General features: G+C 32.2%; 1 protein-coding gene across 5 annotated transcripts in view; it reads left to right on the top strand.

Moving 5' to 3' along the window:
* The window catches only part of LOC128996530 (very low-density lipoprotein receptor-like), a 588560-nt gene that overhangs the window by 542762 nt on the left and 21640 nt on the right, over nucleotides 1-24158 (top strand). For 4 of the 5 annotated variants that reach the window (XM_054421913.1, XM_054421910.1, XM_054421912.1 and 1 more), the window contains 4 exons: nucleotides 13780-13902; nucleotides 17006-17128; nucleotides 18686-18921; nucleotides 22696-22960. In XM_054421913.1, the coding sequence (XP_054277888.1) occupies nucleotides 13780-13902; nucleotides 17006-17128; nucleotides 18686-18921; nucleotides 22696-22960 (747 nt within the window). Of the gene's footprint in view, nucleotides 1-13779; nucleotides 13903-14911; nucleotides 15032-17005; nucleotides 17129-18685; nucleotides 18922-22695; nucleotides 22961-24158 lie in introns of all 5 variants that reach the window. The other variant, XM_054421911.1, reaches the window with a different exon arrangement.

Raw genomic sequence — 24158 nt, 5'->3', positions numbered from 1 at the left:
CGTATTAAAAGTATCACATGACACTCCTTATAACGTTTACAAGTGATCTCAAACAACTAACTACTCTAAGTAGCTGGTTTTGTAGTTAACAGTATCCAGTAAACCTTCACAATTTCCCAAAATTCGCTTTTACAATAATTGTAGTACTATTGGTCGTTAAATCAAAGTTAATAAAGTTAAGTTACAATAGCTGTATTTGATAATAGCATAACTTTATTTCCTGCAGCTTGGCAAATCCAGTGAAAGACAAACTGTTCTTGTCATTTGTATGCTGGATGGCTTTAAGATTCAATCAATTGATAAGTCCCAGACTTTTTTCAGTGTCCTACTTGACAAAACTAAGGTACAGTTAAGGTGGAATAAAAGTATGCTAAAATAAAATGTATTTATTTATCAAAATCCATTGATACTTGGGAGGTACTGTGTGCTTACTTTATTTAACCAATGTAATAGAATGTTTAATAATTAATTTGACTAAAGGTATTTTTGCCCTCTCGTACACTTTGTATACACTATAAAACACTGGTATAAAATTGTAATATTATATGTTAATGATATTTTTTATTCATAAAATATATTTTATCAGGAATATCAAACTATTGGCGTAGGTTGCTTTCTCGTTTTTTGCCTGACACATTCGCCGTCAGGTAAATACCAATGCTGCTATCTAAGCAAAACTCATCTCCATAACTTAAGGTATATTTAGGATTGAAAATGCACTATCGTACTGAAAAAAATTTTTATTTTTCTATTACAAATCTAGCACGTTAGGTAAGGAATTAAATGAAACCCTTTTGTAATAATATAGAACTGTCCTGACGTGTTTAAGCAACTTTCAGAATAACAAAACAAAATGATTACTGTCGTAGGATTTATTTAAAACCTAAGCTGTTTCTTTCCTTTATACTTATGTGAGATAATGAACGAAAATATAAATACTGTACATGCTAAGTTTTAAAACATGGTTCTACGGTCTTAATTTTATTTTGAAAACGCCTGATGAAGTGTTAAAACATTGATCAGCCTCAGTCCAATAATGCAAATGTGGATGGCCTCAATATCAGTATCCATAGCAAGTCATGCTATATTAGACGTATACATATGCATATGCAACTGTAGCTATTTCCCTTGCCATCTTTCCCATTGGTATAACATGCACAGGCATTACAAACTGCAATAATGACGCATACCATATATTTATATTGTTTTGCAATTATATGTATTCTTTAAAACTACCTCGGAAATAAATGTATAAAAATTAATAAGTAAAAGTTAAATAAAATCCACTAATATTTAGACGAAAAAGAGTAAGATTTTAGCTAAAACATGACGTGATAAATTTAGGCGAAACTAAAAAAAAACCGTGATTGTACAACAGTACACCACACCGAAGGGTACAGTTTTTAGCTGTATAAATTTTGTATTTGATAGATATCATAGATATCTTACTTCTTCTCGATTGTCATAAAACAAATGTTATCTTCTTACTTGCGTTTTATAACGTAGGTGCTATCCATTTAAATAAACGATTCCTATATAATGAATACTTTTAAATATAATATCTACTAGTCCCACCTTGTGGCTCAGCGAGCCACATGGTAAAAATTACAAACTTGAAGCTTGGATTCGATCAATCGTAGTAAGATGCTTAGAGTTGTTTGAAAATGATGGAAATTCATTTTAAATAACATCTATTGCATCATGATGGATCGCGTACATTTCCGCTCTTGGCTTTGTTAGCTTTTTACTGATCATTAAGTTTGAAGCAAGTTGGAGTTGGGTAACTTTATTTCTTTGAGCAGTAGCTCTTTCTTCGATTTGAGGCATCCCTCGAACCAACGGATTTTTCCATAAGGGAATCCTAAAAAGTGGGGAGATATCAACCATTTCAGGAGCTCTATTTTTTATGTATACTACAAACTCTGGATTACCAACCGGACAGCCATCACCTGCCTTGAAGATAGCAGCAACGCCATTGGAATGCTGGTCTATTGTAACGTCTTTTAACATGTTGTCTGTCAGCCAGAGTATAAGCCCAGCATCAGCACATCCCCACGTTGTTTAGCGGAGTTTATATTAATAACTGTCCTAAAGTTTTTAAAGCTTGAAAGAATGGATTTGTTTGTTGAAAATTTTAGATAACTCTGGTATAATATTTGGATAACAATTTCCATTTTCTCTTATGGAACAGGGTATTTGATTTGCCTCTCCTGGATCATAAAAATAAATGACGTAGTTACTGTAATTCCGTAGGTATAATTCCAATTCTGTGATGAACGTTACCATGAAACACCTACACATACGGCCCTTCTCTTAAGGTTGGCCCTTCTGTTGTGGTTGGTTTAATATTATCATTAATGGTCTAATATAACAATTGAGTTGTTGAAGCTTCTTATTTTGACTTAAAATGTCTTAATTTTTGGTGACTTCTATAGTCAATAAACTTTGTATGGGTGTGTTTATGAAACTGGCAACGTAACCTTGTCGTCATGACAGCAAGAAGTATACAATCCATTTGGATTGTTTTCTCAATTGAAATTAATACAATTTTATGAATTTGATATTTAAACGATTTTGTCATTTATTTTAAAGTAAAGCAGTAACCGTTTTGTTAAAACTTGTTGTAAGCCTGTAACCACCGTGAGCCCTCTAACTCGTGAGCTATCCATTTTTCGATCCCATGTATAGGTCCCAGGTGCCTACGCCAAAACCAATGTTATGAAAGGGTCGGACCACGTTGCCCGATCTCATTTGGTCATCAGTTATCATGTATAATGAAAAATTGCTTTGTGCAAATATTTCCCTTCGTATAGCTTTAGTTGTGTTATATTTATTGTCGTGGGCCTAAATATGGAGGGTACAGGCAGTAATCTTTTTATTTTATAATTTTATTAATGTAACAATATAATTTGGCCCATCAGGTGATTAAAACTATCTTCATTTTGTTTGAGTTGAGCCTCCAAATCACTGATCAATAACAACGTGTACTGGTGAAATTACCTGCTGTCAAGTGATCCTTTTTTACCTTGAAAGGCGACCGGTTTCGATCCTCACGGGATCATCTTCAGGCGGACGTCGTCATTGTCTTTTCGTTCTTGGGAACACGTCGTTTTTTAAAAGTAAACAAGGTTAAAAGTAAAACGGTACAAAGTAGAGCGGGTAACAAACCGACATAGATTGCTCAAAAATTGGCCTAGTGCTTTAATTTTTTCGAGTTTATATTAGTTTGACCTATTACATTATTAGATCGTCTTAATGATACCAAATATTCCTCACTAATCCCCCTCTTTATATACATATAGATAGATAGAGTGTGTTCTATAGCAACTTACGTTTAAACTTTGTTTTACTCTTTGTAATGAAAACATTAAACTTTGTTCATTTTACTTAATAGAAGTACAATGACACAAGCGATACCACGGGCAACACGGAAAACATGTGGATGCCACTATGCGTCAACCTATAAAGTATTGTATTAGGTCATTAAGGCATAAATACTTATGTAATTTATTAGTTTACATATTGATTTTTATTTACAACCTAAGATCTGCGCGTGATACAAATTGAAATATGTTAAATTGCCAGCCTTACACAAGAGGCAATTAAAACTCTCCTTGACCCAAACAATAGAAGTGAAAATGAGTGATTGTAAAATATGTATTTGTTAAGTTGTATTAACAATCCAAACCAATTGAACAAATGGCACAGTTCATTGGTACTGGTATAACCCAAAGATTTTACAAAAATTCTATTACAATTAAATTCAGATAATGTATACAACAAGTAGGTATTTTGCCCATTGACCATTTCAATAGAACCCAACTACTGAACATACACCCAATTACTGAATGTAGAGCCCTCAGAGGTTCCCTTAATGAAGGTGTGGCACTCCTGTGCGCCCTTTCAAACAATCTTTCGCCATCCAATCTTGTTAACGTCCAATCTCTTCATAGAATATTCTGATGACTTCTAACGTAATTAATCAATTTTTGTCAGTAGAACTTATTTTTATTGATACATACACACTATAGATCATGCTCGTCTAAACGATAATCAGAAACTATTGATATAGCATATAAGAATATTCTAAGCACATTACATCTACGGATGAATTAAATAAACGTATTTTGTGGTATGAAATGGCCCATTTCTCAATTATATGAACAGTTTTGAACAATCATCCTAATAAAGTAGTTTGATTTATATCAACTGATAAAGTAAAACTTTCCTTAACCAACCTTTAGTAATTTTTGAACTATTTTACAATTGATTGTTAATGAAAGTAAAATTGATAAAACAAGTGTACAACAGTGGTATTAAATATAACCATAAGTGTTTTTATTTCTACTGAATAAATTGCATTTACGGAAAAGCGTTTCCAGCAAATGACAAGCTTCTTGTTGTCGTTGGTATGCTGGATGCTTTCAAGATTCAATCAATTGATAAGTTCCCAGATTTCTTCGATGCCCTACTTTACAAAACTAGGTTTACGTTAAGGAGAAATACAATTACTTAGCTAAATGAAACTACTGACAAGAGAGATAAAGACAGTTTCGTTTACAGTTTCTTTATTTAAAAATGTTATTTAAATATTGAACGATCATTTATACAATTTTAAAAAAAATGTTTTTATATGATTAATGTGTTTAACTTTTTTGTGTTATGTAATTTTCCATTTTTGACACGTCTTATAAATTTGTATACTCAAAAAACACTGGTACAAAATTTATATTTTTTACTATAGTGTTTATCCTTAACAGTATTTTATTGTTCAAGCAACGTCAAGACGTTTAGCCAATCAAATAACGTACTAAAACTGGGTCACAGTCAAATTAAAAAATACCCCCCCCCTATTTTTTTCTACATTTCTTAAGATATCAACTCCGAACCACGTCAGATCATTGTAGAGTATTAAGTACTTCATTTTGACTGGGTTTAAATTTTTGGCCGCCATCTTGCATCCGCCATATTGGATACAAAGTTATTTTTTCAAATGTAAAGGTAGGGTTGTGACCCACCGTCTCAAATTAGATTTTTACGTTGAATACGATGCTGCAATCCGCTTTTACAAATATTGATCCATTCTAAAGTTATGAGAACTTTTTATAACTTTATTTTTAGCCCATTATAACATTGTACATTTAAAACTAAGGCCATAATCTCAAAATAGTGCTAGATAAAGAAAAGTGGACACCACCTTTCATATTTGACCTATTTTCACTTGGTTATGACGGATGTATTTTTTTCAGCCGCCATCTTGGATCTGCCATTTTAAAATGTGATAAATTATTTTAAATATGAAGGTGGTATTGTGACCCATCATTTTATACTATTTTTTTATGCTGAGTTCAATGCCGCAATCCGTTTTTCATTGGCATATTTGGTTTTTGAAATATTGACATTTTAAATAAAATAATTGTAATATTTGAACAAGAAAGCTTGATAACAAAAAACGGATTGCGGCATTAAGCTCAGCATAAAAAATTAGTTCAAAATGATGGGTCACAATATCACCTTCATATTTAAAATAATTTATCTCATTTCAAAATGGCGGATCTAAGATGGCGGCTGAAAAAAATACATCCGTCATAACCAATTGAAAATAGGTCAAATATGAAAGGTGGTGTCCACTTATCTTTATCTAGCACTATTTTGAGATTATGGCCTTAGTTTGTAAAAGCACAATGTTATAATGGGCTAAAAATAAAGTTATAAAAAGTTCTCATAACTTTAGAATGGTTCAATATTTTTAAAAACGGATTGCAGCATAGTATTCAGCGTAAAAATCTAGTTTGAAACGGTGGGTCACAACCCTACCTTTACATTTGGAAAAGTAACTTTGTATCCAATATGGTGGATCCAAGATGGCGGCCAAAAATTTCCACCCAGTCAAAATGAAGTACTTACTACTCTACAATGATCTGACATGGTTCTGAGTTGATATCTTAAGAAATGTAAAAAAAAGTAGGGGGGAACTCATTTAAAACTCACCCTGTATAACCCACTATGTACGACTTTTAAAATTTAAAAACTGCAAAATTTGTGTAATATTGTTTTAATGTAACTGGTATAGCAAATTTAAAAAGTTAAAATTATTCCTTTTGAAATTAAAATTATTTTCAAGATAATTGCGTGAATATATAATTACCTACCGTATTTTAAAACAAGATTCTAAAACCTTAATCGTACCGTGGAAAAAATCCTCGATGTAATATTAAAATTGCATGACTACTATTGCAATAATGCAAATGAAGATGGCTAGCATCCATCAGTATCCATATAGAGAAAAGTCATGCTATATTGGACGTATGCATATGGATATGCATCCATGCATATCACCCATAGCATCTGTTCTGTAGGTGTTATTTATAAGCTGCAGCAACGAGGTAAATATGTGTTTATCTTTAGAACGTTGTGTCGTGTTAATTAGTTTTATAAATAATTTAAATGATTTTAAACATTTTACACCAACTATGAGGGTTTTCAAGGCTTAGCCCAGTGTCGTGTTTTATCTTATCATTATAGTTCCTATAAACTATAGCTATAGTTGAATAGTTTTTTATTCAATAATTTAATTTTTTAAGATATTCAATGATGAAAATAGATCATTTAATTATGCTTTTACACCCCTTTACAGGTTTTTTTATGTGATCCCAAAAATAGTTTCTCAGATTGACATTCTTGACCCCACGTAATTGATTGATTTCAGCATTCATTTTTTTTCATGAAAATATTTGCATTACCAACAAATCCAGTATAAATTATGTTTGAGCAATAAATGTGTAACCACTCTTACAAGAGCTGTATTTCCGTCTGCCTGCAACGCTGCCTCTTGCCCAATAAAGATAAAACTCTTCGTCACGCCACATTAACTCCATTACCCTAGCCGCGTTTTTTCTAAAACATAGCTCTAGAACAAAACACACCTAAATGAGCCTTGGAAAATAAATATCCCTTCGTAGCAAAGAGCTGAATTAAAAAAATCTTATAGCGTATTAGTTTCATAACATAAATGTCTAAATCCTAGTCCCGTATTACGTATTAATTTTCTTATTTTTAATTTTATAGTTTTTCTACATTGATTTACCACATGTATTTTACTTCCTACTTGGGATTGTAATTTTAGTATTATATTTTGGATCTAAAGAATCATAGATTTGAATAAGATTTTGTAAAACATATCACATATTCAAAATATTTTTTTATAATCTATTTCAAAAGTTATTTTAAACGTGCTGAATTGTATGTATCCATAACAAGATTACTTTCTTAACTTTTGATGCATTCCATTAAATATTTATTGGAGTTTACAAGTAATAAAAGTTAAGGGATAATAATAAATTATGCAATTGGATGTGTAATGTGTGTAATATACAGGAACCAATATGAATATTGACAACGTCCTAACTTACGTACCTATTTACATGAAATGGTATTGAATGAATGGTTATTAGTCTGCATATACAACAACGTGTGATTTACATACAGGAATCTAAGTAAATTACAAAAATATGCGACAAAATGGAAAAAAAATAAATTTCTTATTTTATTTTAGTGCATATACTTGGTCTGTAGGATATAGAGTGGAATAAAAGTCCCGGAACAGTTAAATTAGCAAAAAGTACAAAAAGTAATAGACGCAGAGCTTTAAAATTGGGAAACCACTAATTGGCATTGGAATAATTTTAACACATTATTCAGTAATGCGCTACCTGCTCAGGGGGGTGGCCCACTAGGAGTCATAAGAAAATCCTAAATATAAGAATAGATTAATATGCACATCAAGTAAAAAGTATTTACAGGAAGAATACTATGAAGCAAATTTTAACTGAAACTGGCAACCGAGTCGAAAATAGCAGCCGTTTAAAGATATTTTTAATCTGCCATTTTTTACTCAGTTATTCTTTTGAGCTCAAATCCGTGGCATTGTATTCCATTGTATTCAACAATAATAATTAGGACCTTTAATTGGATGTGCATATTGACCTGTGCTTACTTTAAGATTTTATTCTGACTCTTAGCGAGCCATCCTTCTGAGAAGGTAATGCATCACTGAATGTGTTAAAATGACATTAATGCCCAGTAGATGTGTACCAAGTTATGTTTATTACCTTTTGAAACATTTAACCACCCCAGGACTTTTTCACCCAGTATATATGTGTATATATATATATATCAATATAAAATACATATTCAAACTATATTAATTGAACAAATGTTGTATCACAGACTAGAGAACCAATTAGTCGGAGGTTGTATACTTCAAATATTTTAGGTCAACCAGTTATGTTAAAATAATGCTTCAATTCAAACGACCTCGTTGTATTCATTAAAGAGCGTTATGCAAGATTTGAGGCTTTCAGTTGCACTTCAGAGTACATCATTATTGCACCACGTGCATGCAATGGACGAAATAGCATGCAGACTGAGTCAAACTAGGTAATTGCTATTTAATGGCTTTTGTTATACGCATTGACCATTTTATTCTTAGTAGTAATTTTTTTTTTTAATTTAAAGATTGAGTCACTTATCGACTTTACAAGTCAATTTGAGTAAAGAAATATAATTTTGAAGATAGAAGAGTTCTGCTAAAGTGAATCACTATCCACATCAGGACTAAACATTAGTTCCTATTAAAAAGATTTCTGAAATTCATATAGATCTGAAAGTAAACACCAATATTTTTTTTTATTAGATCGATGATGAAAACAAGTTTTCCTACACTTATTCTTTAACGTAAAAAACTAGTAATTTCAAACCCGTTTCTGTTTAAAATTAAAAACAAATATATTCACGACACTAATTTTTGTTGGAGCGGCTCTGAAGAGTTTAGAGGAAAATCCCTCTTAGCCAACTTTTTACCAATATTGTGAATCAACCTGAAAGCAGACCTTTACAATTTTTCATAAACTAAATTTCCTAACGTGAAGCTGTCCGTTATATTCATTGCTTTTTGTTGAGCGAAAACATTTGTATGGTTAAACGATAAGAAGTTTAAGAAATAAATAACTCATTTAAATATTTAATTCACTTTAAGAAAAAAAAACTAGTGTACATGCTGCTTGAATCCAAGCAATTGCAGAGTATTACAGAAGTTATTTCAAAACGAATAACAGTCATACTTACAATGAGTTTAAAACAGTCAACTCAAAGATTACCGGTTTGTAACTCATGGAAAAACTCAACGTTATATTGCAACATGATTGTCAAAAACACCAACGAACTTCATTAAATCCAACGTATTTAAAATTTAGAAACAAATTACACAAATATAACCAATTATTTTTAATACTTAAACATGTTAATTGCTACCTAAGGCTAAAAGTGAATATCTCGTTGTTTTCAATCGTGTAAAGGTTCTTTTGTACTGGCAATGTTTCAATTTGCTACGTAGCAGATGAAAAGGTCGTGTGAAAGGCAATAACTGGAGGGTAATTTTGTGAATGAAATGTTATTAACCTAAATGTTAAGAGTAGCTACCGCGAGCATGTCTGCTTGATATGCTAACGTCAATATTGTATAGTTATTATTATGTACGTTAGTTTTCCATTGTTATTATATTTTATAATAAGTATTCCGTTTTAAATATGAATGTATTGTTTTGTTATTGTATCAAGCGTTTTATTTTTCAAATTTCCATATGAAATAAATCCAAAAAGTTTAGTGAATAATTTATTAATTTATTTTAACTAAATTTTTCCGTATTGTAGATTTTTTTTATTAAGAATTTAACGTGGAAATATTATGTGGATGATAAAACAAATTGTATTTTACAATTTTATTTGGTAATAGGTACATTAGGCCCCTATACGTGCATATCCTACTAATATTATAAATGAGAAAGTTTGGATGTATGGATGTATGGATGTATGGATGTATGTTTGTGACAAGTGAACGCGAAAAATACTGGTCGGATTGGGCTGAAATTTGGCATGATGATAGCTTACATTCCCGATTAACATATAGGCATATTCTTATTTCAAAAATCCTTTCGGGCTCCGCCCCAGTGGCTCTGGAGTTTCCCATGTTAACCTTACGAGAAATGGAATTATTGAATCTTAACAGCTGTTTCAATTAAACAAGTTGGTTCTGTTCTATGATGTTCAATAGCATTAAAGTTAAAAGGATTACCAACAGGGTGCAGCACTATTATTACTTTTAGATTTATGACAACAGCTAATTTGCAACCAAAAGGTGAGTGAGCGTAGCGAACGAACTTCAACCTGGAGGCGAGTTAGCGTAGCGAACGAGCTAACCTGAAGGCAAGTGAGCGCATCGAACGAGCTCCAACCTAAAGGTGAGTGAGCGGAGCGAACGAGCTCCAACCTAAAGGTGAGTGAGCGTAGCGAACAAACTTCCAGGATTTCCAAACTAACCAGGACGTGATTGAGCCATGCGAACGAGATAATCTTGAAAATTAAGAAGTTAAACGGGGCAAAGCCCGCGGGTTACAGCTAGTTCTATATATTTTCTCAATATTGTATAGTGTGGTGAAAAATAGCGTTCGTACCACAGGCCGAAAGTGTTTTGCAGCTGTCGATTGTTTACAGCTCTCGACATCGTCTCGAGCTTAAAAAATGATCTCGAGCCAGCAAAACCTAATGTTCGGCCCTAGGCCAAGGTACGAAACATACATAATTCAGTGATATAGTGAGTTCTCAGGGTTTAAAAACCGAATTAAACACACTTTTCATATAAGTTTTATTGGTATTGAAATAAAATACGTGTCTGGATATTTGCAGCTATTTAATGAAAACTTCTGGACCAATTATGATCAAAATTCTACCAAATTTGTTTGATTGTTTGGTGAGTGCATGAAGGTTGATGGGGGGGGGGCAATAGGTATTCCAATATGTTTTAACTTTTTTTTAAATCTAAAATACTTTGTCACTTTTTCTATTTAATATTATCCTAACTATTTTATACTATTATAATATTTTACATGTATAATTTTATTTTATTTTATGTAATAGTAAGTAAGATGTTTTGTCTCACTGAAAGTGTATGTTTACTTTCCACTGTTCCTTTTTTTAGAATAAAGTTTATTTTGATTTGATTAGATTTTTAGGAAAAATTAATTCTTGGTCAACATCGTGCATTTAATTAAGTTTTCTGAAAGAAAATAAAAATACTTCTTATACCACACTTGTTACATGCATATTTATATTTCCACTAATCACTTTAAAGACAACAAATACATATGGAATACAGTAAGTGGTGATCTATTTTGATTGGTCACTCCAATCATTATCAGACCTAATGAGCGAATCTCATTTACAATATTCTATATGCGTTTACCGTCTTGTTAGTCAACTAGTTCAAGTTTAAACATCTATGTTACTAATTTTGATTAACTAATGTCATTAGACGTATTATTGTATTTTAGTTATAACACACAAATATTTTTAATTCTATATCAGGAATATATTTTTATAACCTAGCACTTTTAATTTGCAATTCATTTCAACTTAGTAATTAATTCCTATATGTCTACAAATCATTGTACATATCATGTTTTTTATTCAAACTGATACTAAGTTATAAGTGGACAGCTGCAATCTTTATTAAATAAACTTGAATACATCCTTAGTCGTGATGACCCAGTTATATCAAGTAGAGTCCTTCTTCACTAATGAAAGTACTACACTCGTAAATCTCCATCTCAACCAATCCTGTCCTCCCTTTATTCTCTATGGAGATATTTTAATTTATTATCAATTATTATATCATAAAATAAAAATAAACATTAAACAGTGACATTACTAAAATCATTAGACACAACAATAATAAGGTTTTATTATCAATTCAAAACATGGTAACTTACATGTACTCTAAATTTACACAGGGTTTCCGTCACAGTGGACGACTGATATTCTTTCAATCGCTAACAAAGAATGTCATATTCCTATTGCTTTAAAAATACCTACATATATATATTGGCTATCTTGTACCATAGGAGCTAATATAAAAATTATCAAAGCTATTGTAACAAACACTAACGAATCAGTTTTAATAAATAGTTATCCTCTAAAATACTGTTGTTAATTACGTATTGATATAACATTAATAGCGTCATTAAGCGTTTTTAGTGACGCTAAAAAACTCTGAGTAGCCATTAATACTTAGTACAATTTGGAAGATTGAACTAACCACCCTTATTCTTACTTACCCAATTAATACATTTTAAAACATTGCTATGAATGCATCTTAATAAATATTTCATGAGGTGTTTAATCGTTAACTATACTAACAGTTATTTACGAGCCTTAACTTTTAAAAGCGTAAATTGACTTCTGTACCACCAATGTTTCAATTTGCTATGTAGCAGATGAAAAGGGCGCGTTAAAAGCAATAACCGGCGGGTAATTTCGCGAGGGAAATGTTATTAACCTAAATGTTAAGAGCAGCTACAGCAAGCATGTTCTCTGCTTACGTTGACATTTCAAAATACAGCAGTTGATTGTGTCTTTTATATCATGATAAAAATATGTTCTATAATTTGTAACTATTATTTTGTTGTTTTATTTTATTACATTTACGTCAAAGTAATTTATGAGTAGGCGTATAGTAGTTATTTGGTAAGCCTTAAAATAAATATTTTGCACATAACGTGGTTTTAATTTATTTAGTTAATCTGATATAAATTAAATAACTAATTTAATTGCCGATTGTTTTACGTGGAACATGATGCTAATATTATAAAGATTTTTTTTACGTATCACATTAATTGTTTACTGTAAGAGACTAAGAGCACACACTGTTATACATAGTGTTAAAAACTAATCACATAAAATAGTAATAGTCTATAATGCCATTAAATAAAATATTTCTAAGTATTTTTCGTATAAAAAATTGAATTAGAACACCAAAATGTAATAAATACTTATTTTATCTTAAAATACAATCAAATGAAGCTTTCAATAGAATCATTAAAATTTTTTATTTAAAATATTGGCCAAAAAATCTACTTAAATGTGATAACTCGGATTTGAACATTGGAACATGGGAATAGAACATTCACATTCGTCCACTCAGTTTGAATCAAAAATATATTTAATGAGCGTGTTACGGGATTAAATTGATTAAAGTGTTAAAATTCTGCTGGTTATTAATATGGTTTTAGAGTGATATCATACATGAGTGTGTTATTGTGGGTCATTATTTATAACTGATTAAATACAGGGGTTTCTGCTTCATTAGGTACCTGTGTGTTTGTATTGAATTACCTTGTTTTCTCATTTAGCGTGCTAATTTAATCGTTCTGAAAACATGTAATTATAGAGTAACATTATATCAATTACTTTTATAGCTGGGATTAGGATCCTTGCTCTTTGGTGATATTTTTAGTAATGAGTGAAAATATTTTAATATAATTTTGACTGCTTGAATTGTGTGGTTTTCTTTTAGGACCTTAAGTTTAAACACCCATAATAATTCTTTTGATTATTCTTTTACGTTTGTCACGAATTTAATTGGAAATCTTTTGAATTACATTTTATATGAATGAAAGTATAAATGAAAACAAAATATATTACGGTTTTTTTTTGTTTTGCTTGCGGTCATAAAAAATAATCTTGCATATTACGGATTGCGTATATAATATTCAGCCATACTCTTCAAGGTAACCAACATTATCTTTATTTAAAAAAATGTAGGAGACTTGGTTCATACGTAACATGATCCAAATAAAACCTTAAGGTCTACACTTTATACCCTATAACAAAAGGGGGTTTTCCACTTTACACGTGACGATAGTAGAACATTTTATTTTTGTTTCAGAAAATCGATCATGTTCATCCACGGAGTTCAAGTGCAAAAACAACAGATGTATTCCACTTCACTGGCAATGTGACAACGAGAACGATTGTAGAGACGGCAGCGATGAAGATCCGCACACTTGTCGTGAGTATTTGTGTTTTGTGTAAACAGTGAAATACTATTTTGAAAACTTGACACCTGTAGTAAACATTTCGTACTTAGTTTAACTATTAATAGAATACCCTATACATCAAAAATATGTAAGGGGAGTAGTTAACAATGTAATATTCCGTTGATATGCTAAGCGTATTTTATTTTTTTTATTTACTACACCAAACAAGTAAGCTTTTGTCAACTCAAGATGTGTTTAGCTTTGACAAGTACAGTAGTAATTGTAACAGGTTATAAATAGGTTTGTAATAAAACCTTAGTGCTTCCCCAGATGTTTTTACATTTTAGGTGTTAGCACATATACAAAGACAAATAGTTATTTAATTGTTAAGGCAGCATAATCTTTGAAGTGATTGTTGTTTTGGTGTCTGGTAACTTTTCTATGGATTTTATTCATTCGTATGTACAATGTTCCGTTATGATTCTTAACTTAATACTCTCAGAAAAGACGCTTAGTCATAAATACCAATTTTAATTATTTCATTCGGTAATGAAATATTACTGTAATCTGAACTCAATAACCCAATTATACGAGTAGTTACTTAGAATTGTATTTGCATCCACAGCACTTTCAACTAAATTTAATAAACTGTATTTACTGGTGCAATCTTCTCACAACTTACTCGGAATTGAATTACATTCCAAACTCGCCCCTTTCAAGTTCTTTATAACTGTTGAAAGGAGGCAAACTTCAATAAATATAATGTATTTGCACAACGTCAAAAGCTTGCTTAAATTTTATCGTAGCAATTGAATGTAAAATACCTTTTAGTGATTTATTTTCGATTCAATCTGTGTTTAGAAGGTTTTCATAAGATTACAATCTACCAATTTTAAAATTAATGGAAAGTCTAATTTATGTTTAAATAATCTTAAATCGTCAATCTTGTATTTACAACATTTATATGTATTTATTTTCTTACGTAATATGTATTTATTTGTTGTACTTGTCTGTTATTTTACTAACTATTGAGTGCTATAGGTTCAATTGAATGTAAACCTGGGTTCTTCACGTGCGGCAACGGAGAATGTATTCCCAGGGACTGGGTATGCGATGGTCATGCAGACTGTGTTGATTGGAAAGATGAAAAGTCTTGTGAATGTAAGTATTTTTCAGTCAGAGGGAAATGTCATGCATCCTGGTGGAATCTTCAGGGAACGATTGTCTGTTTGTCCAAGTCCAATGTCTACGTCCGTTCTGGTTTGGAATGAATTTTGGAGTTGTGTAACCAAAATAATATAATATAATATGTATAACCAGTTTTCGATTTTCCCTGTAGAATTTAGGATTGCGAAAACCAACAGAGGGCTGCGAGTAGGATTGCGTTTTACAGGTTTCCTAGCTATCTATGGTATAGTGGTTTAAATCTGAATGTGCCATTTTGATAATTAGCAATGGCTTTCCAAAAAAGAAACTAACATGGTTCATGAATCGTCGAAACCTAAAGTACGATTTCCTTAAGGCTCTAAGACTAATTTATTCTAGACCCTAACTGTGATCAACCGAATTTCAGGTGATAAATTGTGTTTGTTTTGTGATTTTGTGGGCGAACAGGACCCTGTAACTGTTACAGGAATTTGTCCCTTTAGCTTTGCGTGGGATTGCAGCTGCGACAGGCGTTTGTGTGTTTTGGATGGGTGAAAAAATTGCTTCGATAAGTCCTCTAAATTTTGTATATTGATCTCAATGACTATGGGAAGAGTAACTGTTTTGTTTTCAATTACTTTTAAATTTTTATAGTAGCTCATAGGAAGTAGATTATTTTGTAGAAGTAAGTGGTAGTGATTACGGATATAGGCAACGTTTTGTTATCATTGGTAATGCGATCAACTTTTTTATCAGCTGTAAAAGGGCTTATTTTTTATGTTTCTTTCATATCCCACCGTAAAAACCCCAGTAAATCTAGTTTTATTGATATAGTTTGACTGTATAATAAACGATCATATGAAAATACACTTTTATAAAGCAAAAACTAGAAACTATATAAACTCAAATCCTAATAGTAATTAGGATTTGAGTTTTGATGGTTCCTAGTTTTGCAGGGCTCTTGCTTGGACCTTAATTTAGGTCTAAGAACCTAAATTAAATTCCTCATTTACAAAACTTATTTTGAAATATGTAATCTTTTGTTTCATTTTTTAGTAACACAATTAAAAGATAAATACGCATTTAAAGTAAATCTCAGAATGCATTTACAACAAACATCTCAACTGTTCCATCACCGGGGGCTGCTAAAACAAGAACATTTCAAAGCTAAGAGATTCAACAAGTTTGAATCTTGTCTTTGTTCAACGCCAACCACTTCGCCTTAGGTAATTAATTCGGAAACCCTTCACAAAGGCACATTTCTGTTTGTTATGCTAAACATTCAATATTCCCGGCTAAGCTAAGTGCATCTTTGGTTGAACTCACGGAGATCTTGTAAATATTCTATTAGTGGCTTATTATTCAATGATTTGCATTGCGAAAATATTCCTAATGCATTTTCGTTGTGATTTGGTGCAAATTTAAATTTAAAATATATTTATGGTGGGAGTAGCTGAACTTTTATAATGTGTACTTTCTATAGATGCAAAAATAACTATTAAGAATGATTTATATATACACTGCTCTATGTGTAAGCAATGGAGTTAAAAAGCTATATCGCGAATTATAAAAGCTCTTTGTTTTTGTTGACTTATGTACCTACATTTTACAGTTTATTCTGACCATCGAGGTCTGAAATACCTATACGTAATATTTAACACATTTGCCTTTGTTAAATTTTACATGATACTTTTTGTTCCAGAAAATAGTGTACATCACACTTGGTGATCCAGAACCCTCATCTATTAATTCGACGTTGTTTAAACTTAAACTTTGTGGCATTTAGTGTAAAAATCATAATAGTAAAATGTTTGTTCTAGTCATCAGTTTTCAGGAATAACCAGCATTATTTCCAGGGAGTATTTAAACGTTACAGGACTAATTACTCAATCAACTTTGGGAGGTGAATATTAACGCATGCGTCTGACTAATGAATGGGATAGTGTGTTCCTCTTCCTATTATCTAATGTACCTTTCCCTGTGTTTTAGAACACCGTGTATGTGGGCCAGAGGAGTTCACATGTCGGGATTCTATAGGAGAATGTGTTCCCCTGACTTGGATGTGTGATGATAATGCTGACTGTGCAGACGGTTCCGATGAAAAAGCCTGCAGTAAGATAATTTATTGCCTGATAGAGTGATTTGTGTGATTGTACGTTCTTTTTTATTTCTTATTTCTCAGGCATTATCACTAAAGCAAAAAACCCCAAAAGTTGATAAGTTTAATTTCTTAGATTGACGGCAGCCCTAGCCTTTTCGGGTACAATCTTGCTTTTTAAAGCCGTTCGATTATCTTTCAAAAGGATACCGAATAAGACTTAGTGAGAATAATTCATGCAGTTAGTAGAGATAGGTACAACTATTTAAATCGTAATAAATACATATATTTTTATAGCAGCAGAAGATTTTGCTTGGGGATTATTTCTGAACTGTGCCAATTACCCTTACCCTCATCAATAACAAGTAGATTTAGGTATTAGCATAAATTAAAGCTCTCCTCCAACCCACTATATATTTATATAAAACATGTACCAGATATATTGTCAAGCAGTTATACGTTTACAAATTTAGTCTTTTATCACAAAGTTTATCGTGGAGGTTAGAGGTCATTGACACAAGACTTGTTGACCTATTTTTTGTCAAAACGTTAAGGCTCAGAACGATGTATATTATTGAATGTATGCAATTTTTACGTAATAGGCCATAAAGTCTTAGTATAAAATGTGTTGTTGCAATTTTAACTATTGGAATAACAATATTAAGTGATGCTCTTGTAAAAGTCAATTTTATAACATTTATATAGACGGATTTTTTGCGTCAATAACAATTCATCATAGCAGTTATTTACGGGTCATTTAGCCTTCGAAGAAATTCAGGTTTTATGTGTTTTGGATTTGTTATAAGTGAAATTTAAAACTGTAAACATTCTTTTTTTTCTTCCTCCCCCAATTCCTATGTTATAATGGCAATGAAAGTATAAGTTTGTTTTAACCATTATTGCATGTTATGGTTTAACTGCACGTATCACTTAGCGAATGAAATATGTTGTATATTCTAATAAGGGACTAATTGCAACTATAAAATTAATCTGACCTATTCAATTGGTGCTAACACTAATATTATTAAGTTTTAACTATAACCAGTTATTATACAGTATAAGTATGTTTCTCTATTGTTTTCTATATTTTAATCTTTTGCAACTGTTGTTTTTTTCAAATTCTTACATGTTCTGTATGAACTTAGGTTTATGAAAGATGGTTTACTCAACTAGTCTGTTAAAAAATATTTGATTTATATTATCCATGCATAAATTCATATTTAGATAATATTATAAGGATGTATCCGATAAATGTGACATATTCTATACAATCGTAAATAAATACACCTTATTGTAATCGTACCGTTAAAAATAAAATTTTCCTCGATCTTGTTGAACAGATTTTTTACGTTTGATTAAGAAATTTAACAGGCTAATAGACATATTTGAGCCAGAGCATAGTCTAATCTATAAGTAAACTAAATTTTAAACACCAACACTACTTATAGCTACTAATACTAATTCCAAATGCTAGTAGTGCATTTTTCAATGATATGGTATGCTGTAAAGATTGAATTTCTACCTTACTATCCTCAAAGCAATGGTAAATAATCGTACAATTGTCATCGCAGACGAGACATGTCGCACGGACGAGTTTACGTGTGCAAACGGCAAGTGTGTGCAGCAGAGATGGGTGTGCGATCACGACGACGATTGTGGCGATCGCTCGGACGAGCTTAACTGTCCCCCCAAGACTTGCTCGCCAGACACGGAGTTCGCCTGTGCTCTGGGCAACAACAGCTACTGCATCAACGCGAGGTGGCGCTGCGACGGGGACTACGACTGCCCAGACGAATCTGATGAAAAGGTAAGAGTCTCGATTGGTGAATAGAAATGTTCAGCGTGTTTGCTTTTGTCATATTATTGTAATATTTCATATTACACAATTTTAATGACATTTTATTCAGAATAGAGGTATTTGCATTTTCAAAAAAAAATATAGGGTAGGGCAAAATGGTTTTTTCCAAATAAAGAGCCACAAATGAAAACAGCCAAACTCCACTCGCACAGCAATGTTTGCATTAAAGTGCTAAAATAATATATTGTATTTGGAACGCCCTGTGTTTGAAAAAATATATATATATATGTTTTTACGTTATTCGTTAGGATTGGTTTAGTGGACAATGTTTAATCAAACCATTTTAGAAACAACGCAACGGGTTGTCTTACATCACTATTGGTCACCTATGAGATTCACTCTGGATAAAAATATAATAATTTGAGGCGGATGGTGTTTTTTGCCTCAGGAAACCTCAAAACGAAAAAGTAAATTGGTACTGGGTCTCACCAATATGTGAAATTCACTAAAGGGGAGAATATTAGAAGACGATGGAGGACTGTCAAATGGGCAGTTCTCTCAAAATAATACTGTCTTAAAATAGGAGTCTGAAGGAACGGTTGGAAATGGAGAGGGGCAAATATTTAACGTCTAAAAAAAAATTTCAGGGACTAAGAAAAAAGTAAAAATGCAACAAAAGCTCAATATTTTTTTTAAAGGACAATACACTATTTATAGAATACAAATAACGGCATTGGCATAAGATAAAGATACACACCCAGTGAATGATTTAATAAAAAATATCAAATTAAAAAATACTCGTATATATAGGTATTATCGTATTATGTAATCGATTGCAATTTACTGTAGTGCTAGACTACATGGACTACTATTATTACAACATCTCTGTAATGAGTTCAAATTTTTTGTTTTCAAAAAAACTACATGTAGTATATTTACAAAGGTTCTCGTTCAGTAAGTTATTATCAACACAATATTTACCATTTTATACCGGGTGTCCAAAACCACCCGTACACCCCTGTAAAATCGAGGAAAACCTTTTCTTACAAACAAAAAATAATACAGAACTAGCTATATTGGGCACGGTCTACCAAATGGTGATAATTTCAAATCCAAAATAACACCGGAAATGGCTGTTTCAGACCGGAAGTCGACTTTTTTAAATGTAAACTACCAATTTTGATCACAGATTCGGAATCTACGTTAAAAAATACATGACTTTTGTCTAAAACATTTTTAGAAAAAACTTATTTTCTTCATCTAATTCCCTATTAAAGTCAATCATTATGTCATTCATCTGCCATAGTTACTTGAAACCCCAATAGAGAAAAAAAATAACAAAGATTACATGAAGACATCTGATAAATAGAATCAGCTGTTTATTGTAAACACTAGTAATTGAATAAACTGATGTTGCAATGTAAAAGCATTGTAACAGCTGCTCTATGCATTGTTGAATTATTATTTTTTTATGTTTAGATTTTTGAAAACATTGTGTTCCGTTACCTTGTTGTTATTAATTATTTTTTCCTTATCTATTTTCTCGGATTTTTTTCAGTTTATTTTTATTGTTTTGTATGGCAGTGTTGTTTTAAAAGTGTAAATGGGCTACACTAATGAGGAGGGTTATGAAATGCAGCAAGTTCTGTTTGAAGCTGGGTCATTTAAAGGTGCAGCTACACTCTGGCGACAACGTTTTCCTGATCGGTTCCCTCATTCTCGGCATGTATTCGCAAGACTCTCAAGACGAATCCAGACAGAAGGCATTGTTCAACCTCACCACAACAAGGTTAAGAAAATTCATAGACGGGTTAGGGATGAGAATTCTGCAGATATTATAGCATCCGTACTTATTCAGCCCCATGATTCCATTAGACGGCACGAACGAGAATCTGGAGTAGGTCGTGCAACGATTTGTAACATCCTTAAAGACAATAAGTTCCATCCCTACAAAATGATTTTGGTCCAGGAAATAGACAATAATGATATCGGGCAACGTCTTGCGTCCTGCAACTGGTTCCGACGTCAGCCAGATCTTTTTCACAGAAGAGTACTGTGGTCGGACGAATGCACATCTAAGAGTGATGGATCCGCAAACACGCAGAACTGTCGCTTCTGGTCACAGCAAAACCCACACTGGTTGAGACCTATAGATCACCAAGTTATTTAGAAAATAAACCTATGGTGTGGCATTGTCGACGACAAAATCATAGGCCCCATTATTTTTTAGGGAAATCTTAATCGTCATCGGTATGTAGAACTCTTGGAGAGAGAATTGCCGATTTTGCTGGAAGATATCTCTCTTGATCTGCGCCTCAATATGTGGTTTCAGCAGGATGGCAGTCCAGCCCACACAGCTGTTATAAGCCGAGAAAAAACTACACAGAGTGTTTCCCAACAGGTGGATAGGAATGTATGGGCCTGTCAACTTCCCACCACGTTCGCCGGATTTGACAGTCCTAGATTATTATTTATGGGGAAGATTGAAAGACATGGTTTACCAGGAACGCCCGACTACAAGAGAAAACATGGTCCAAAGGATAAGAGATGACATTCGATCGCTTGAAGGTACAGAAATTCGTCGGGCGGTCGACGATTTTCAAAACAGAGTACAAACGTGCATTCGGCGAGGCGGTGGCTACGTTGAACACTGAGGATCGGCAGGCTCAACTAGTAAATAAACCTAGTTGATATTGTACATAAAACCTGTAAATAAAGTTAATCTATTACAACCAATGGTTTTAAGTTCAGATTTTTATGATATTTTATACTAAATAGATTAGATAATTTATTATGAAACTTGTAACAAACAATAATATTATTTAAGAGCATCTGTCGGAACATTTTAAAATTATAACTATTTTAATAATTAGAGTTATATTTTGGCCACATTCCATAAAAGTTAAAAAGCGAGGACAGACGAATTTTTAATTAATAATAAATCAAATGTCGTCTAGCAGTTTTTGTCATGCGAAATAGATTTAGCATGTGTCGACCACTTACATTTAAAAACAAATTATAGAAAAAATAAAATTATAAAATTATACAGCTGTTACTCAATTATTAAAGTGTTTACAATAAACAGCTGATTTCTATGTTTATCAGATGTCTTCATGTAATCTTTGTTATTTTTTTTCTCTATTGGGGTTTCAAGTAACTATGGCAGATGAATGACATAATGATTGACTTTAATAGGGAATTAGATGAAGAAAATAAGTTTTTTCTAAAAATGTTTTAGACAAAAGTCATGTATTTTTTAACGTAGAATCCGAATCTGTGATCAAAATTGGTAGTTTACATTTAAAAAAGTCGACTTCCGGTCTGGAACAGCTATTTCCGGTGTGCTTTTGGATTTAAAATCATCACCATTTGGTAGACCGTGCCCAATATAGCTAGTTCTGTATTATTTTTTGTTTGTAAGAAAAGGTTTTCCTCGATTTTACAGGGGTGTACGGGTGGTTTTGGACACCCGGTATTATTCCGCCGTGCTACTCTGCCTAAAATTAGCGTCTTGACGTTAAATATGACGGTATCTGGTTGGATCAGGTACTTGCACAGTTCCGAACCGCTTTCACTTCAAGACGTTTAGTTATCTCTCACACAAATACATCACTTGTAAATATAAAAAATGCTGAAGCGCATTGTGCATTAGCCGAGGTAAGCTTATTGACAAGATATTTATAAATATCTTGATCTTGAAATATATATATAGATATTCATTGATAAGAAGTTATATACATTAAGAATCAGGAGTAAAAACTTAAACTGCAACTTTTTTTATAGAACTGCACAGAAAAGCCACACCGCACATCAGTGTGTCTATCTCGCGAGTTTGCCTGTCCGGACCGTCTGACGTGTATACATCAAGCTTGGGTGTGCGACGGAGACTACGACTGTCCGGACGGCGCGGACGAGTCTCCGGACGTGTGCAAGAACGTCACTTGCCGTCCGGACCAGTTCCAGTGTCATAACAAGGGGTGCATCCCTGGACATCTGCATTGCAACGGTCTGGCTGAGTGTTCTGACGGCAGCGATGAGGAGGACTGCAGTAAGTTGATTGTGTAGTCTGTATAGCGATAACCACTTGACTTTAAAAACTTAAAAAATAAATTAGAAACAACCAATATTTTTAAATACAAAATTAGTTATTACTCCGTTAAAAAAATCATCAAACAAATTAACCACTACCTCCACTACTCTATTTACTAGTATAGCGGGTGATTTCTCATAGATTAGGATGCCTTGTTATATGTAGGCTGATATTAGATTTTTTAATAATTTCACAACACACAAAATTTGTTGTTACTTTTTTCCCAAGCCAAGTCGTTTTGATGATTGGGTTCGACTTTGTAAAAGATGGCTCACAATGTTATTTCGCGTTATTAACAGGAATAAAAACGTATTATCTTATATCATAGGGATATTTTTTTTAATTTGACATTTTGAAATGTATTTTCAGTTACAATTATACTACCAAAGAATTGTCTTCTAATCCTAAACGAGTGGAATCTAATTCACAAACTCTTAACCATTTTCTGCAAATCGCATACTTTGCAAACATTGTTTTTAAGTTTAAGAATTCTAACTTAGATTGAGATTTCGGGTACCAAATGGAATTTTCATCCTAATGTTAAATCTCAATTTTTTGTAATGCCGGTAACATTTTAGGGTCTTCATGTTGACTGAATCTATGTTACTTCTTCTAGGTAAATTACTATTATGTAGGCTAGATTTTTACTTATAAATAGGACAGCTTTTTTTACGATTAGGATTGTTTAAAAGCTATGGAGATATAAAATAGCTACTTTGTTGAATATTTGACTGAAAGAAACTTCAAAGAAAAAATCCGCTGAACCATCTGCTATCATGTATACAAAAGATAGATGCATTACAAAGATAATTTGTGTACAAGTCTGCTGCTTATCTAAACCAATGGTACATTTGCTGATAATTTTTTTCGCAAAAGATTGTAGTCACATACGTCTGTTTGAAACTTTACCTTGCAGAGGATGTGTTTTCCACAATCTCTCCTGCTTACCGGACTTCAAAACCCCTTAAAATAATTAAGCTTAAGCCTGCAACCGGTCCAAAAGGATTTAAAATCCTCATCAAAATTTATCTTGTATTGGTCGATCTCTACATCCTCCCTGATATATTTAACAGGAAGAATGTTAAAGGCTGTCAAATCTTAAAGGTAATGTTTCCCACAAATGATTAGCCTTAAACTTCAACGTACAAAAAAGAGT

The sequence above is a fragment of the Macrosteles quadrilineatus genome, unplaced genomic scaffold (assembly GCF_028750875.1).
Source record: "Macrosteles quadrilineatus isolate MER2022 unplaced genomic scaffold, UCM_ALF_1.0 Scaffold_6__1_contigs__length_79288215, whole genome shotgun sequence".
Lineage (NCBI taxonomy): Eukaryota > Metazoa > Arthropoda > Insecta > Hemiptera > Cicadellidae > Macrosteles > Macrosteles quadrilineatus.
Note: the sequence above shows the minus strand (reverse complement) of the source record. Positions and strands in the feature narration are given on the sequence as shown.